This window comes from Colletotrichum graminicola, assembly GCF_000149035.1.
Source record: "Colletotrichum graminicola M1.001 genomic scaffold supercont1.12, whole genome shotgun sequence".
NCBI lineage: Eukaryota > Fungi > Ascomycota > Sordariomycetes > Glomerellales > Glomerellaceae > Colletotrichum > Colletotrichum graminicola.
Window position 1 is genome coordinate 295,096 of NW_007361016.1, and position 17,687 is coordinate 312,782.

At 53.4% G+C, this 17,687-nt stretch overlaps 2 protein-coding genes across 2 annotated transcripts; both read right to left on the bottom strand.

Moving 5' to 3' along the window:
• Positions 1–721: 721 nt before the first annotated feature.
• GLRG_03911 (carboxylesterase) lies at positions 722–2,850 on the bottom strand (the record flags this gene model as incomplete). The annotated part of the gene is made up of 6 exons (XM_008094596.1): positions 722–1,039; positions 1,114–1,243; positions 1,307–1,928; positions 2,018–2,318; positions 2,375–2,590; positions 2,674–2,850. 6 exons carry the CDS (start codon positions 2,848–2,850, stop codon positions 722–724), a joined length of 1,764 nt encoding a protein of 587 aa, XP_008092787.1.
• Positions 2,851–5,447: 2,597 nt separating this feature from the next.
• On the bottom strand, positions 5,448–7,327 carry GLRG_03912 (homeobox domain-containing protein; the record flags this gene model as incomplete). The annotated part of the gene is made up of 2 exons (XM_008094597.1): positions 5,448–6,980; positions 7,034–7,327. The coding sequence occupies 2 exons, from the start codon at positions 7,325–7,327 to the stop codon at positions 5,448–5,450; spliced, it is 1,827 nt and encodes a 608-aa protein (XP_008092788.1).
• Between the last annotated feature and the right edge of the window lie 10,360 nt (positions 7,328–17,687).

Sequence of the window (17,687 nt, forward strand, 5' to 3'; positions counted from 1 at the left end):
GCTCTGTCGGTGTGGATGGTCTTGGCAGATGAGGCGTGGTCAGTTCGAGGTACATATCATCTCGTGGACCGAGGAGTTTCGTTTCGACGTCAAGGTGATCCTCCGGCGAGCGATTCACAGAGCGGACACCTGCGCTGGTTATCTAAGCAAACCCAGCTTACAAACACGGCTTACAAGCACAGCCTACAATAGTCCTCTTATTGGCGAAAGACCTTGCCGATGGAGAACGACGCATTTGCTAAAAAGAAATGCTTGGCAATAGGATCCTTCGGGTTCAATAAACATGTATCTAGATTGGATCTCGTATTAGGGAACGCAAGTCCTGTCTCGGGAAGGGTATAAGTTGTGGAATAAGGAGCAACAGTGTAAATAGAGCCCTGATAACCCTGTATGTGAGTTGTAATGAACACTAAAGCGAAGACATGCTTACCGGCTCGTGGTGCCGAGTCGGCCATGAGGGTGTGTCGTGGCATTTAAACAGGATGCCCGCTTGCATACACCCGAACGGCTGGCCAATCTCAACAGCAGACAGATTAGCTAGCACGGGGTACCGCTCTTCTAGAAGAGCATTCCCTCGCTGGACTACCCGGCGGGATCTCAGGATCTCCAGTGAGTTGTATGTTCGTGTGTGCTTGATTATGTTTCGAGACTGTAGTTTAATATATACCTTGTAAGAATAACGTTGCCGGCCGCCGCCGTTGTCATCGCGCAATCGCTTCCCTCAGTTCCCAAAGATGTCCAGCGCGTGCTCCATCATCCAGTCCATGCCCTCCTTGCGCCAGTCGTCCGTTTCCACGAAGGGGCCGTCGATACCGAAGACCACGTCGCTTCCAACCCCGGCCTCATTCTTGGCGTCGTAGACGGGCCACTCGCCCAGGCCCGGCGCGCCGTTGGGGTCGAGGGACACGAAGAAGTTGACCCACGCGGTCGAAATGGTCTTTGCCATTGCAACAGCCTTGGTCGTATACGTCGTGTCGTTTCCGCCAAAGGGGTTCGTGGCGTAGCCGATGCCATTGACGTTGTCGAAGACGAAGGAGACCTGAACGAGGGGGGTGTGTCAGCCTCGGGAGGACCGTCATGAAAAGAAGGGGACGACCTGAAGGAGACGCTTACCTCTGTAAAGTGGGTGGAGCCAATAAATTCTGGAAATCCGTTCGGCCTGATGTCAAAGCGGTAGGCGAAGGAGGGCACGCCGTTCTCCGCCCAAACGGTGTTGGCTCTCCGTCTCAGAAACCCCATGTACCTGCCACACAAAGTCAGTCGACAATCAAACAGCGTAAACAGAGAGCAGGTGACTTGGACATACATGTCTCCAAAGAAGGCCGCGGCGCGGCGCTGCTGTAGGCCCCGTGAAACGGCAATATCTTCGCCGGGCTGGATGATGTGCGGCCACATCTCGAGGCTTGGGATGCCGACGGCCTGGTCATTCGGATACAGCGCCAAGGCCTCTTTGACGAGCTCATCGATAGTCTTCCCCGTCGTTTCGTTGGCTTGCGACGGGATGATGTTGGCCACGGCGTACGCCATATCCTCGTCCGTGTTGACGGTGCCGTTGGGACCCCTACCCGTACCGAAGGAGGTACCTTCGTCGGAATTGGCTCCAATGAGGATGGGGACCTTGACAAAGTCTCCGCGGGCGAGCTGGTTGGTGGCGAAGTCGGTGATGAAGTCACCATCCTTGACGGGGGTAAAAGTGAAGGGGGAGCCCGTCACGTTGAGCACGGCGTTGATTTCCTCCAGTGGCGCTGTGCGCAAACACTCGAAGGACTCAGGAGTGCCGGCGGTGGAGGCGCACGAGGTTATGTTGCCGACAAGCTGGTCAAAGTTCGTCTGGAACGTGGTCGAATTGAAGCCGCCAGACCCGCGGGGGATGACGCCTCCGAAGCCGGACTCGGCGGCCGCCGCTCTAAAGAGGCCGTCGTCGCGTCCTTTAATGATGTCAGCCTTTTTTCTTCCTCCCCCCCCCCCCCCCCCCCCTTTTTTTTTTCTCTTTCCGCGCGGATCATCGGCAACTTACCGTTATATGCCAACACTTGGTTCGCAACGCTCTCGGCGCCGGAGCTCTCGCCAAAGATGGTGACCTTGTCCGGCGCGCCGCCGAAGCTCGCAATATTCTCGTTAACCCAGTGCAGCGCCAGGCGCTGGTCCCGGAAGCCGAGGTTCGTGGCGCCGGCCTCGAGGGCCTGCTTGCCGCCGGGAAACCCAAACACGGAGAGGCGGTAGTTGAGGCTGACCCCGATGAGCGGAGTACCCTGCTTGACACCGTTATCGACGATGAAGGAGAGGTTGTAACGCTTGTCGGCCGAGCCTCCCATGTACTTTTCCCGTGTTAGCCAGCGTATCGGCAAAGGATGAAAGGCAGGTGGTGGCATACCAGACCGCCTCCGTGGATCCAGACTGCAACGGGCAGTTTCGCGTCCGGGCTTACGCCGGCCGGGCGAACGACGTTGAGGTGCAGACAGTCCTCGGAGGACTCGTAGCCGATCATGTCCCCGCCGTAACCGATGCAGTGCTTGGGGTACTGCGTGGCGGGGCGGGTGTCGTTCCATGTTGCGTCCAGGCCCTCAGAGATACGGAATCGCTCAGCAGTCTTTAGCACCGTACGGCTAATTGTTAGCATGTGTTCACCGGATCTAGGTTTGCTCTTTTTGCTCTTAGTTCAGGTTTACGCACCTTTGCGTACGGCAACCCGAGGAAGTAGTCTTGGTTGAATTCTGCGTTGTGGATACCGGAGTAGGATCCATTTTTGACTTGGACGACCGGAGCGGCATCCCTAAGCTTCAGAGCCGCAGACCACACCGGAGCAGAGAGGGAAAGGCATGTAATCAGCGCATAGGCAACAAAGACCATGGTCAGAACCGTAGAGAGATACCGTTTGAGGCAGAAGCCTTGATCAAAGTGTGGCTGGTGTGGGACAGTAGGCGTATGCTGAGAGCTGCCGTGACGGCCGTCGCCGGCAGCCTTTTTATACCACGATGTCTTCATCACGAACGCTACCTTCAAGAGTGCCTTGACAAATCCGTGACCAAAAGACCGCCAAGATGCTAGCCACTATGACAGCCAAGATGTATCGGGCCGGCCAACATCTGGTGAATGGTACTCTTCTACAATGGGACACACCACCGTACGGGATATCGAATGAGGACGCGGGGACAGTTGCTCGCTCTCCACGTCCAGCTCAAGTAAGTAACCTAGTCGTAGGGTTATGATGTATCCTTACGTCGTGTACGTGGATCGAGGACCGGCCCTTGCTGTGAAGGCGGCAAAACTCCGGGGAAAGGACTGGGGAGGAGAGGTAGAGGACGTCGATCGCACTCAAACTGGCCTAGTATAATGCTGTTGAGTGGCTATCTATGATGGCCTCTGTCTGGGGGTCAATAGACCACGCGGGGAAGACAATGGATGCCGGCTTTGATGGACGGTAAAGGAAATGACGGAGTGCGAAGTGGGGGTTACTGCGGGGCGCAGGGAAACTTGGAAGAAGAACAAACAAACAAAGCTTGAACACCCGAGCCACTCACACGGGCAAACCTTCCTCGGCATCGGGGTTCATGCTTCGTCCAGGGAGCAATTACCGAACAGGTGCAGAACAGGCACCCGAAAGAGGGAGAGAGAGAAGGACGGAGAGGGGGAGGGGGAGGGGCGGAGGGGAACCAGATATGAGGCAAAAAAAAACAAAAAAGGTAGGTAGCAGGACTTCCCGAGTGGGGAGGAAGGTCCGTTCTCGACCGTCGCACGCTTGCCGGCCGGAGAATGCTGCTAAGTTGTGTGGCTCTTGGGCAGCGTGGTATTCGGGGAAGCTAAGTTAAGGGGGCCTCGGCAACGTGGTCAGCGGTTATAAACCGGACAAAATCTCGTGCCAGTGCATACCGGACAATGACCGCAAACAAATTTTTAGTCAAGCACGAAATAAGGCGGAACTAGGTACTCCGTAGGTAAATGGGGATTAGGAAAGCCTTGCCCACATTCCTCCGTCATGGAGTCAATGCAATCAGTGGGCTTGTTTATAACACAAAGGTGGGAGGTAGGAATGCGGGATGGAAACAAAATGCCGTGTGTGTGTGTGTCTCTCTCTCTCTTTCTCTTTTGAGGAATGTCGTTGCAGAAAGCCTACCTGCCATAGGTACATGCATACAGCAAGCGCCGACCCAATTGCTTGGTGCGTGCCTGCTGCTTCTCTTGTTTCCCCACACGACCCATTCCAGTCTAGAAAACCCACCTGCGACGACTCGTGACCAAAGACGGATCGGACGAATCGAATTCCACAGAGCGGGGGGGCTGCATGCCGCTGGCGTTCTTCAACCCGAACTCTGCTGCAACCTCACACCCTTCTCCACCGCTTCGCATCACCTCATCTCCTCATACACAGAAGCACATGGCGAGGAGGGGGGGGGGGGGCTACGAGAAATATGCGTCGGCGGGCACCCGGATGAGAAATGACAGCATTTTGGGACGGAAATTTGAAGGCGCGTCGGCCACACAAAGATGCTTGCTTTTACTAACCACGAGCTTGCGGCAGGGCTTCATTGACATGTTAAGAAGATGAGACATTCCAGAAGGGCCAAGAGAAACGGACCGGAGTTCGGCTGCCGGGGACTCGCCGGCCGGTATGTTACGCAAGGGTATCCTTCAGCTAGCAAGACACCACTGAGACTCCCGGAACTGTGATCCAAGTCCCCCAACTCATGTCACTGGCTTTTGATGGGTTGGAAACACCGGGGCGAATTGTTGTACTGTATTTCTCTTTTTATTTTGACCTCCTATCCCCCCCCCCTGGTGCATCCCAAGACCGTAGCAAGATTAACGCCATACCAGCCATCCCCGCACCTCGGGATCCAGTCATCCGTTGTATGCCAACTTGTATTCGCAACGCCCCAATCTCCTCCTCTTTCCCACCCATGACTCAATGGCCGGCCTTGACTGAACCCCGTGAACCCCCCCCATTCCTAGACTGTTCAGTTCCTTCCGTTAGGGTATCCAGGTCCTTACGCACCCCCCCCCCCCCCCCCCCCGGCGCCCTCCATTCCCTCTTGCTTCTTTCTTCGGCCACAAACAGCGCCGCCGCCAGCAGGACATAAGCCGTATGTATATCATTACATTAGGTTAAGAGAATGTTTTCTTGGATGTGTATGCAGTAGGTATCATGGAAAAAGGGAAATCGTTGCCTAACAAAGCAGTAAAGTAAAAGCAAGAATCTCCGAGAAGCCCGGTAACGCGCCGATCGCCAATGATTTTTGCTGTCGCTGTAGGTACAAAGTGATATAAAAAAATTGCGCGCCTGAAACCTTTTGTCGTCGTTGTTGTACAAAGCCCCATGGGCGATGGTGCGGAAAACAAAGCCCCAGAGCGTGGCTGTCGCGTCAAGACTCGTGTGCCCCAAGTACTCTCACCCACGCAGATGCGAAGGCAAGACCTCCATCAAGTCACCCCCCAAGACAAGCAGTGGCTCATTCTCCATGGAAGTCTTGCGCAGTCATGTTGGTGAATTGGAACTGTCTTGACCGTGACTGGTCGGGCGACAGCTTGACCGAGACGGCCGGGGCATCCGACCAGTTGTACTCGGTGTTGCCGCTATAGGGCGAGTAGAATGCCGGCCCCATGTTGCTGGGAGGGTACGAAGGTGTCACCGGCTGGCTTGCGCAACCGTGCGCGACATAGCTCGGGATGCTCGTAGACATGGTGGAAAACTCCTGCTCAAAGCCACCGAAGCCGGGCGTAGGAAGAGGGTCATCGGGCACGTTGAAGTCGAAAGTCGGGAATATTGAGTTTGGCATCGTCGTCAGCATCCCGGGGGTGTCTGGCGGCGTCCTCATGGTCGGGTCCATGCTGTACTGTGGTACTGTCAGGGTGTTTTGAAGGTTGTAGCTCTTTTCGTCATCGGCCGAGGACATGGACGATACAGTCGTCTCACGCAGGGTCTGATGGCCAGTAACAAGGGGCGTGTTGGGCGTGGGTGGCGCTCCAGGGCTTCGGGATACCGGGGACCTTGAGGCCATCTGGAGAAGAAGGTTCTCCTGGTTGCGGTCAAAGTATAGGGGCGATCTTGGGCCCGAGCTAGCCATCTTTTGAATTCCTCTGGGGAAGTTGCCTGTCGCAGATGCCACCCGACGCATTGGACTCGGTGCCTCCATCCTCCTGGGCATCTCAATGCCCGTCTTCGGGCCCGAGTAGTTGTACGACTGGCTCCTCACGCAGCTGACAAGCTGAGCGGGCCGTTTGGAGTTTCTCCTGCTAGCGATGTCGATGGTCGACGGCGACTTGAAACGGAAGTCGGAGGTAGAGATGTCGGGTGGTGAATGAGACATTGACGCAGGCGAGAATTGGTCAAACTTGTCAATGGCGTCGGCATGCATTTGCTCCCGCTTCACGTTGATGGGGATCGGCTCAGTCAAGTTGCTGGACAGACCATGTGACGGCATAGGAGCCAGCGAATCTCCAAAGTCGCTTGCACTGGACAGGTGATGGTATGACGAGAAGGATGAAGCGCTCGCTGACTCGGAAAGGTGCGGCATGTACTGGTTGGGTATCGAAAGAGTCAGGTGACCAGGGGTCTGGTTGTTGGCCTCCAAAGGCATGGACGAAGTGAAGTCACACGAGGACTGGTCCGAGAAGAATGGATCAGAGGCCAAGGTGTAACTAATGTTGAGCTCTTGGTGCAAGAAGGAGTTGGAAGATTCGGGCGAAGCGTATTCCGACTCCGTCTCTTCGGCAACAGCCAGAGGTTGTTCTACAGATTGCTCCGTGGTCTCGGTCCCTTCGAATGGCGAGCTTTCGCGGGCAGAGGCCGAATCCGGCTGTGACTTGACGGGCGGGAAGGGGGCGGTGGACGGGCGAAGGTCGTCGTCGTGGTCTTGGAAAGACTCCCTGATAGTCTCGGAGTTGCTGGGTTCCTCGGCAGTCTGCTCCGACTTGCGGCGAGCCTCGTTCTCCTGTGCCCTCTTCTCCTGTTTCGCCTTTGCTCGACGGTTTTGGAACCAATTCTAGAACGGGTCAGTGTATGTCGCGAGACGGAACAGAGGGAGTATATAAGTACGTTAATTCTTGCGATGTCCACTCGCATTTCCTCGGCAAGCTGCTTCTTCAGACTGCTGTTGGGCTTGTTATTCCTCTGGAATTCCCTCTCGAGCTTGTCGACCTCGTCCTTGGCAAGTCTCGGCTTAGACTCGGTAGCCTTTCCGCCAACGCCCGGGAATATGCCTCGGTTCATCATGGCAGCTTGCTGTCGGTAAAACTCCAGGTTGTACTCATTTTGGTACAAGTTCCCGGGAAACGGGGTGCTGAAGGCAGCATAGTCGTATGTTGACTGGTAGTCTTGGTAGTACGCCATCGTTGTCGATATGGCAAAGCTGCTGGAGCTTCGATTATTGACCAGTCAATGTCACCGGGGGCTCAATCCGTGGTTGGATGGCGATGTGAACGAATGTGGTAGCGCGAGTGTGTCGAGCGTTGTGGTGAGTGTAGGCATGCATATAATGTTTCCTGTGATAACGATGGAGGCAGGCTCAATTCATGGACAGGAGGTGAAAGAATGACTTGAGGTTAGAAGGCTGAAAGCCTATTATTAAGAGAGGTGTGAAGAGAGAACGTGAGTATGAGAGGCGCGGGATTCGGAACAGCAAATCGAGGGGAGCTTGTCCGCTTTAAGATCCAACGGGGCAGGGCCGCAACGAGGTGAGACAGCAAGGTCTGCCAAAGTCCTCCCAAGGCCTGAGGGCGAGATGTTCGATCAGTCTAGGCAAGGGCCTGAAGGAGCACAGACTAGGCTTGACGAGAGGGAAAGGGCACAGAAAACAATGACAAGAAGGAGTGAGAGAAAGTGGTGTCGGGAGGGGGAGGGGTGAGAGGCGGAAGATGTATCCATTTGTCTCGTTGGCCCATCATCACAGAGCACTGAGCTTGTGTGTGTGTGTGTGTGTGTGCGCGCTCAAGCCGACGTGGGTGTAAGTCGCGCGGCAGGTAGGCGCCGGGGTGGCAGCAGGGCATGGGTGGGCAAGAAGGGGGTGCCTCTCTCTCTCTCTCTCTCTCTCTCTCTCGTTATCCACCGGGTACCCCCTAGCAGCGAGGAGATCATATGGGTGGAGGTATCGGGAGACCAAGGGAGCAAGGGGGTCACCACTCTTGACTTTCGAGCTCTGGGAGGGAAGGGAAAGGGGAAAGCCCCCAGCAGAGGGGCTCTAAGGACCAGGGCAGGACAGTCAGGGCAGCAAAGCTACATACAGTATGGTACTATGTATTCGTAAGGCAAGGTAAGCAAAGCAGTGGAGGCATGGCAGGATATGACATGGTCTGAGTAGCGGAGCTGTGCAGAAGACGTGTGCAGACTGCCCAGTGCAGAGTAAACTGTACAACGTGATGCAGGCAATCCCAGAAGATGAGATGAGGATGGAGGGGAAAGACGACGTGCGGTGGATGGAGGGCGAAGCAGGCTGTGTGAGAGCGAGGGTGTGTGTATGCGTATGTACTTACTTACTGTAAAGCGTATCTGTATGAGGAGATTCGGTGGGTGGAAAGTGTGCGTGCCGTCTGCATATGTGTGTGTGTGTGTGTGTGTGTGTGTGCCCATGTCAGCAGGAAAGGGGGGACGACAGAGAACTCGAAAAAAAGAGGACCTTGAGCGATCTAGGTATGCAATGAGCTGTCTACACCGAGGTACTGTGTATCTCAGTAGGGGTAGGTTGAAAGGCGAGGAAGGTTGCACCCACCTGAATTGAAAGTGAACCCTCCACATCCACACGGACATCCACTTGCCCATTCACAGCCCATCCCATCTCGTCCCACACACCCCCTCTGATTCTTAACCCTGGCTCCCGGCCACCGGGGTTCGTCCCAGCCCCTGGTCCATGAAGCGTCTTTGCGTCCCTGGGTTTGGACGACCGGCGCTCCGCTCCCCATGTCGGCTGGTGCCACACCACAAGACCCAAAGGCCCCTGCTCTGGGCTGAAGGTAGACCGGCAAGCGCCGCGCTGGTGGGTGGACGAGGCCGGTCTTGCGGTGATGTGTGACGGGAGACACCAGGGGCCATTAAGGCAAGGTACCGCCCGTGACAGACGGACAGACAGACAGACAGACAGACAGACAGACACGATGACAGGGCGGTGACGAACGGTCAGAGAAAGGGACGAGAGCGAGACATTGCAGAATGACAAGTCAATGCGCCGCCAGTCAGTCCAAGGTTCAAGGGGAGCAGAACCGACCTCTGCGGGCAAGATGATGAGCAGGGCAATGCATAAACTGACGGGCGGTTGGGCAGGGCGAGAAAACCGAGTGCCCTCTGATGCTTCTGGTAATAGTGCCTGGTTGACCCTTGGACTTGAAATGGGGCGAGGCAGTCGGCGAGTATGGCCGCAAGGGACACGACATGACGGGTCCTTGGCTAGAGTGGACTCAACACTGGGAGCAACGAGGAAACACGGCAAGAGATGGTCTACGTATCCGTACCGAGTACCTAGGTATACTGAACAATAAAACAGAAGCAGACCAAACGGGCCGGCTGAGCTGGGATAGGTTGGGGCGTAGTCAAGCCAAAAGAACGGTGGTGGCGATCCCAACGACGGCAGCATCTGGATCGAGCAGGCAAAGACCAGCTGAAAAGTCTGTGTTGCTTCGGTGAGTGCGCGGTGCAGCACAGCACACACACACACGCACGAGTGGGCGCATCTCGGCCTGTTGTTTTGCGGCGGGCGGAGGGCGAGGGAATACGACAAGATCGGACCAGCGAAGGCGCTGCAGGAAGACGGGGGCGCGGGATAAAGGTTAGCCTTGATGCGCACATGGAGTCTAGTATCCGTAGTATGGGATGGATATGCCGGGTTGGCGTGTCGAGTTTGCCGCGTAGCACTTGCGCGGGGGCAGGCGACGACAGGCGGTCGTCGGTCAGGCTAGGTACTTAGGTAGTTAAGCTAAGATGGGTAGTTTGCCGGGGCGAGTTGACAAGTGCTCCGGCTCTTGTTTAGTGCTCACTAGACAGACGCTTTGTAAGATGAGAGCCCCCAAGGCTCTTTGCAATGATTCACATAGTTTGCAATATAGTAGGTAGGTAGGGAAGATCGACTTTACGCCCCAATTTCCCTCCCCAACCGTTCCGTTGTTCTTGTTTTCTTTCCCGTCTCGAGGTAACCAGCCAGCCAGCAAGCAGTCGGGCCAAGGCTCTCGACCCCGTGAATGTCATCGGCAGGTGGATGGAGTGGACGATGCGAGGAGGTAGGTATATACTATGTATGTCACTACTATGTACTCAAGGTACCTACCTAAGCAGGACAAGGGAGGTGGTGTATCTACCTACCCACGATGTAGGTAGTAGTTTATGTAGGTCGGCATGATAAGATGCCGCGGCACTGATCCGTGTCGCGATGGCCCGTGTCACTAGCCTCAGGCACAGGGAGAAAACCAAGGTGTTGTTCCTTTCCCTTACTGTGCGGTACACGTGTTGGTCGGGATGAGAAAGCGACCGGGAGAGGCATCCCTAGTGTACAGTACTTGCAGAGAAGGTACATGCACTGCACCGTAGTATGTACGCTTACAAGTACCTTACGCAGCATCCTATACTAGGTATACACTACTAATCGTACTATGCATCTACCTACCTGGATAGGCACCTTACCGCAGCTGCTCAACTCGATGCCAGGAAGGTACCTACGATGTAGGTCATGTGGGGGAGAGAAACCCCACTTGCGGTGCGAGCTTCCATCCCCCTTCGACCCCGAAGGCAGGAAGGACCCTCCACTGTCTCTTTCCGTGCCTGTCCCTGCGCCCCGACCCCACCTACCGGAAGGTCATACCGTGTGTGATACTCCTGCAGCCACACGGATCACTTTTTGGAAGGACCCGACTGTACTGCTTGCACGGACTCGACGGTACAAGGACAGTGCGAACACGGCCGACGCTTCCCTGCAGGCGGGCCTGTGCTCAGGCACAACACGACGTCCTTGGACTCCGTTGCCGGCGAGGGCATCACTGATCCTTAGGGATACCCTCAAGTAAGTAGGTATGGTACACCAGGGAACAAAGGTGTCCATCGAGAATGATAGTGGACGAGACCATCAACTGCCTCATTCTTCGGCTCATCTCCCTTGCCACGCTATTGCGACGCGAACCCACGGGGCTTGACATCATATTTGAATCCTCGTACAGAGGGGGATGCTAAACGCTCTGTCCTCTTGCACTTGTCGACGTCTTGCACAGTACGAATACCGCATATCGAAATCAGCATGGGGGCCCGTTTGTTGACTGCAAGGTTAAATCCCTGTCGCAGGCAGTCGTTGCCGTCCGCAAAGCAGTTACGACCCACCGAAGAAAGTGCGGCAGGCTGCCTTATCAATACTCGTCTTTTTTTTTTTTTTTTCCTGTGAAGAAAACGGAGGGGGAGGGGATTTTCTGCTCGCATCGCCGGCTCACACACACACAACATGAATTGGTCTCTGGAATGAGCAACTCAATCTGAGACGGAGTCGATACGAACGGGACGGGGACAGGGACGGGAACAGCTACATCGCGGATGTACTGTGTACGTGTACAGTTATGGGCAGAATAACCAACATCTTGTCTTCCCTTCTTCTCTCCATCCTATCAGGCCTCCACAATCCCACCCCCTCGGACTGCACCTAGTTGTTCACTGCACTCGATACTCGCCCTGCGCCATTCGTTCGTTACCCCGTGCCTTGTCGATAGGTGGCTTGTAGTTTTCTCCAGCTTTGCCTCTCCCAGGGCGTGATCATCCGCCATGATGTGCTTGGGCCTGTCACGTCACCGCCATCGTCATCTCTGCGAGATGAACCCCCCACCCCAAGACGGCGACATTGGCCTTTGAACATCAGCCAGTACACACATTTCGTACAGAATACGGCTACTCTCTCAGGCATTGCTTCCGTCGGGATCCGGGTCCGGACAAACAACCACCGCTGTCCATCTTCCTTAGCTGCTCGCCCGAGGCGACGAGCAGCCTCACCACAACATCCTTGCTGTCGCCATGTCCATCCGGATCGGCGACTTTCTTCTTCTTTGCATATCGCGGCTGGGACAGCATCCAGCTCCATGCTTGGCTTCCCCACGACCTACGCTTCCTCCTGCCTCTGAGTGGACGACTCTGTCGCTCTTTGTCTCGGAACGCTGCCAATCCCCATCGGCCTGTGTTGAGGGTCTTGGGTGGTGGTGACATGAGCCGTCGGTGGGATGGCAGATGTTGGGCGGTCTGTTATCGATCGCCAGGCATGGCACGGCCTTAGAGTCCCGTCAAAGCGACACTTGACCAGAGTGGCTGCCACCTGATTCCGCTCAGCCGTTCCCTTCCCGGGCTGCGTTACGACACCAACAAAGCAAAACCATGACGGCGGAACACGCCAAAACACACGGCCGTCCGACTTCAGCTGGGCGGGCCACGACCCCCTCGTTCATCCCAATCTGCCAGCCGTCCTATCTTACACTCGCCAATCCAACACGAGTGCTGTGCATACACATCTAGCCCGGGGCACCTCTCGTGATTGCGAATCACCTTGCGGTCGTCAAATGGATGCCAGACGAGAGCCACGCCTCCGCCGTCTGCCCTCGCGGCCTTTGCTGTAAAGGACTGCCATACTGCCACGCGACGAATGGAGCAAGTATTGCGACCAGCCAGATCGGCTATTGCATTTGATTGCCTTGCACTGCTCCAAAGCCCGGTCTGGACGAAAAGAGAACTGAGATGGCTCTGAATTAGGACTAGACCGTCCGCCAATACACTACTCCCGCCCTTTCCGCATTTTGCACCCCCAGTCAAGCTGACGGAACAGGTCCTTGCTAGGTATTCGTGAGTGCAAGCGATCCCTGTCACCTTGCTGTCGGCCCCTGGCTCCCCCGCCGCGCTAACGCAGCTCAACGACGCCGAAAACGCGTCGATTATTTCCCTTTGTTTTTTTGTTTTTCTCTTTCCCTTTTCCCCCTTCTTCTCCTCGGGCTTCGGGCCGCGATCGCAATCCTCGTCCGTCATGATCAACCGTCAACTGACGAGATGGTGGGGGCACCTTGCCTTCTCAGCTGCTCCCAAAATGCAACGTTCTTATGCGGTAGGCACTACTACTACTGCTACTACTACTGTAGCACCGTCCGCCTCGAAGAAGCCATGGTGGATGATTGGTTCGGGCGCTGACGTGTCGGTAAAGATCACCCAACCCAACCTGCGATGCCATGGTCTATCAGTACCCAAACGGCAACTTCATCACCACATTTCAGCTGGGCCTGCTGGCCTAGTCCCCGACTTGACGTTGGCTATACCTCATTCGGTCTAAGCCAGTGGCCCTAAGACGCCCAGTGCAGAGCAGACACCAGCTCCCTTAACCCCAGGTACAAGCCGCTGCTCCCGCAGGCTAGCCCCGAATGGCCCACCACCTGCTTTTCACCGGTCTCACTCGGCGCTGCTTTGGGTCTCAAAGTTGTCAAACCTTGACAATGGCGAAGCGCAAGCCCTTGCCCGTTCGAGCTGAGACATGCTCTTGAGAGACGTCTCGCTCTCAACGCTGCACCGCTCCCGTTGCTGCTGCTGCACAAGAAAGGAGATCTGGTCCAATGGTAGCTTCCTAAGCCCGTCGCAACCGCTACAGCTCGTTCGAACTTGCAGAAACGTCTCTTGGGTCGCATCTCGCACTGTCTACCACCACTTGTCGTCGTCAGGAAGAGGAGTCGTGTGGGTGGGCCCATCCGAACGCCCTCCCCGAAGGCCAGCATGCTTCACAGCTGGCAACCCTACCACATGGACCGCATGGGCCCGTCTAGGATGCAACTGATGGTCCATCTTACTGAGTAGTTCCATCACCGTCACCTACTACCACTATTACAGCGTTCTTGTTCGAGCCTGTTGTACCCGCCCTCTAGACCTGCAGCGACATACTTTCCTTTTCCCCCGCGGCACAGAACGCACCACGGCAGCATACGTAGTACGTGTACGCACGATCAAGGCTTGTCCTCGCGACCGCTGTCTCATGAACCATGGCTGCCATATCTGACCATGTGCGGACGGCTCTGGTAGATCCGACGTTGACGGCCACGCGTCATCGAATCGAATGGTCCGCAGACGTTTGACCCCTCTATGACAGGTCGTCACGGTGCTTGTCAGCAAAGATGATACACTGTGATTTTATCTGACAATGCTTGTGGTTGTCTGAAATGTAGTAAGTAGCTTGAAGGATTATGTGGTCCCTAGTCCCATATGCAGCAGCACAATGTGCCGTCGGGCATGGTGCGAAATTGTCACCGAGCCTGCCCCCAAGAGCAATCAACCTTTGGGAACACAGGGACGCCTCCTAAGCACAAACGAGGCTCGCGAGCCATTAAAACCCCCAACAAGGAATACCAGAGAGCATGGATTGCAAACAAACGGCCTTCATTCCGCATCAAGGGCTAGCGTCGTTATGCTACGGGAAGTTTCCTCCCGACATTTTCCCCATGGCCTGTATCTGAAGCTAGCTCGGTTTCCTTTTGATGGAAGGAATCAAGGTCCCTTGACAGATGATGGTTCGGTTGACTTCCTGGTCTGGTGCCGGGGACACATCCCGCCCTCGACTGCGACCCTTTCTCCAGATTACTTAAAGGCAGTGGGCCGACCTTGACCTGAGCCGTCACCGCCACAGGGTTACACAAAAAAAAACCACAGCAAAAGATGGACGTGTATACTGCTATTTCTGGCGCGTCTGCTTCTGCTGGTTTGCACAACCTTGCAGGGCCGATATTGAAAGCTATGCGGTGCTGTATCCCAGCTTTGCAGGCTGCATTGCAGAAAAGTGCAAATGCAAGCGTCACTGGTCTCTTACAAGAACGTATTCAACGATACTTGCGTGGTTTTGGAGTTACTTTACACTTCACGGGAGCGTGCCGCCGCCACCTCGTCTTGCTTGCAATTTCAAGAATAACGTCAACGATACCCTCCCCTGTCGATGACTTTTAGGGTTGCTTTCGATCGTGAGACTTTCTCTCCACGACCGGTTTTAGTTTATGCGCATCGGCGAATGTAAGCAAGCGTCCAGAGGTGTGCCAGTGACGCAAACAAACCCATGGTGATGCTATTGGCAACCTCTGATGCCATAATTCTCATCATGTAGACAGCCCAATTCTGCACATGGATCTTAAGACCCAGCTGCTGGGAATGGGATGCCTAGGCTGTGCGTGATGGAGTCACATCGCGTTTCCCAAGTATCTGTCCAAGGCAGCGGTTGGTACCAAGCATCCCAGGCAATTTCTATGGCGAAGATTTTCGTTTAGACATATTACAGGGTGGCATTGCTAAGACAAACGAGGCGTGCAGACCTAGATCCATACCAGACGCCTCATTCGTGGGATGTTCTTAAGATGTGCATTATAGGACAGGACGGACTGGACCCCTTACGTGGAAACAAACAAGTCGGGGGAAAACATCAGCCGCGTCATGTCGCGTCGCCATATTGGCACTCGGGTGACAAAAATGACGGCTGGTTGCACTTACTTCTACCATATGGCAAGCGGCCATCTTTTTTTGTCACCCGAGTGGTTGGCAAGCCCGAGCAAGGAGTAGTAGCAGTTGTCAATCAGGTACCTATGTATCCGTAAAAGCTGCCGATCTCATGGTCTTCTTGATGGCGGCGATATCCGCTCCTTGCTCAAATACACTACCTACCGATTATTCCCATGGTCTGGACTAAAGCAAGGAAATGATTTCGCGCTTCAGAAAAGATCGGAAAGCCATTCGTGGACATGCATGATGCACGTTACAGCTAGCATGCGTCATGGACGAATTGAAATTGAATCAGCACGGAGTGTCGACCATCCAAACCACAGTCTGACTGCAGCACCAGGACGAGCTGTACATCTACAGAAAGAGACTAATCAAACAGCCGAGTGCCACATACCATCCTCAGCGGTAGAAAGTCACCAGGCGGGGTTCTTCCGTGATGCTGGTCCTCGATGCCCGTTCGTGATGTAAGATACGAGGGCTTGGCCGATGTACGTACGTACCTATTGGGGGGTGGGGTTCCGGACCGTCACCGTTCCGTGGACGTGACCATCCAATAGGTACAACACTTGGTCGGTGTTGCAGTACTTGATACGCAGTAGTGGTCATGGCCAGCTTGTCTGATCAGTCCGTAGCAGTAGGTGTCGAGCCAACGCGGTGCTGGTCGTTGGGGATACTCGTCGCAAGATGCGATTGGTCTTGCCGAGACCAGGGAGGGGAGACATTACCAAGGCATCATGCGGAGTTTTAGTCCCCCCTCAGTATGAGGTTGCTCGTTGTGAAAGCTCTCCTCGGAGCGTATTGGGCCGTCGTGCTTGACGGATGAGTCTAGGCCTCTACGAACCCCTTTGCACCCCAAACCCGTCCTGTCCGATACTTCCGACTGTACCTGTGCGGCCTCGAGAGGGGGCCGCCTTGGATACGTACCTCACTCAGTGCTAATACCTAAGTACCTAAGTACATAGGTAGGTAGGTACAGTGGGTAAGCAAAAGTGTAGCTCAATCCCGGAATTGCCCGATCTAGCCCCCTAAAGTTAACTCCTTTAGCTTTATAAAACAATAGTGTTTTATATACAAAAGTAAAATTATATAGATTAGTATATAGAGAAAAGGCAGCTCTATTTATCTATTTACTTAATATTTTATATACTATCCTTATATAATAATAATAGCCCTAAGTTGCCTATCTATACTTTTAGCTAGGTGCTATAACATCTCTTCTTCTAACTCCTCCTATACTTTAACAGCAGCCTAGATAAGGGCGTTAAGGGCAGTAGCTAATTATAGAAAGGATACTATTTCTAGATATCTTTAGTAAATCTGTTACTTAAGGACTTTCTATATATTTTTAATTAGGTTAAGATTAGGTAAGTATAGCGGCTAATCTACTAAAGTGACCCTGTTCTTATAAGCTTATTTATAAAGCTATTCTTAGACTATTTAGGCTATATAAGTAGATACGTTATCTTAAGTAAATGTTATTCTTAGCTTAGTAATTATTAGTAATATTTCTTATAGGTAGGTAAGAATAATCTAGCTTATAACACCTCCTTAGGTAGATTTAGGGTCTCTAGATAGTAGTGTTAAAGACGTTTAATTTCTTCTTAAAAAGCCCTCCTAAAACATCTAACTATAGTAAGTAGGCTTCTCTTATAGGTAAATATTCTCCTATTAAAGTCTTTTGTCCTAAGTAGTTAGTATTATTAATATATAAGGGTATAAAGTAGGCATACTTTTTAGTAAAATACCTACTTACCTTCTTCCTTATTACTATAGGTAATTAAGGCCTTATTAAAGAATATCTAATGTTACTAATAAGCAGGAGGCTTTCTTATATATACTCTTATAAAGGCTAGACGTTTTCTAGCTACCTAGGTAGAGAGCTTTAGCTGTTATAAGGCTTAATAGTGTTAGATACCTTAATCCTTAAGGTACTATACTAATATCTACTTTAAATAAGGGAGAGAAGCACGCTTAATAATCTCTTAAGTAAACAAGAAAAGGTCTTAATTAAGGATTTAAAAGATATACCTTTTATGCCTATTTATAAGTAGAGGGGGCTGGCTAGACTAATATTAACTTTAAGCAGAGGTCTAGACTTTATACTGTTTAACAATCTTATATATAGAGTGCCTTAAACAGCCCTCTTTCTTAGCAATCTGCTTATAAGGCATACCTAATTCCTAGGCATTTCAAATCCTCATTCGTTTATAAGGTGAAAACTCCTTTCTAGTGG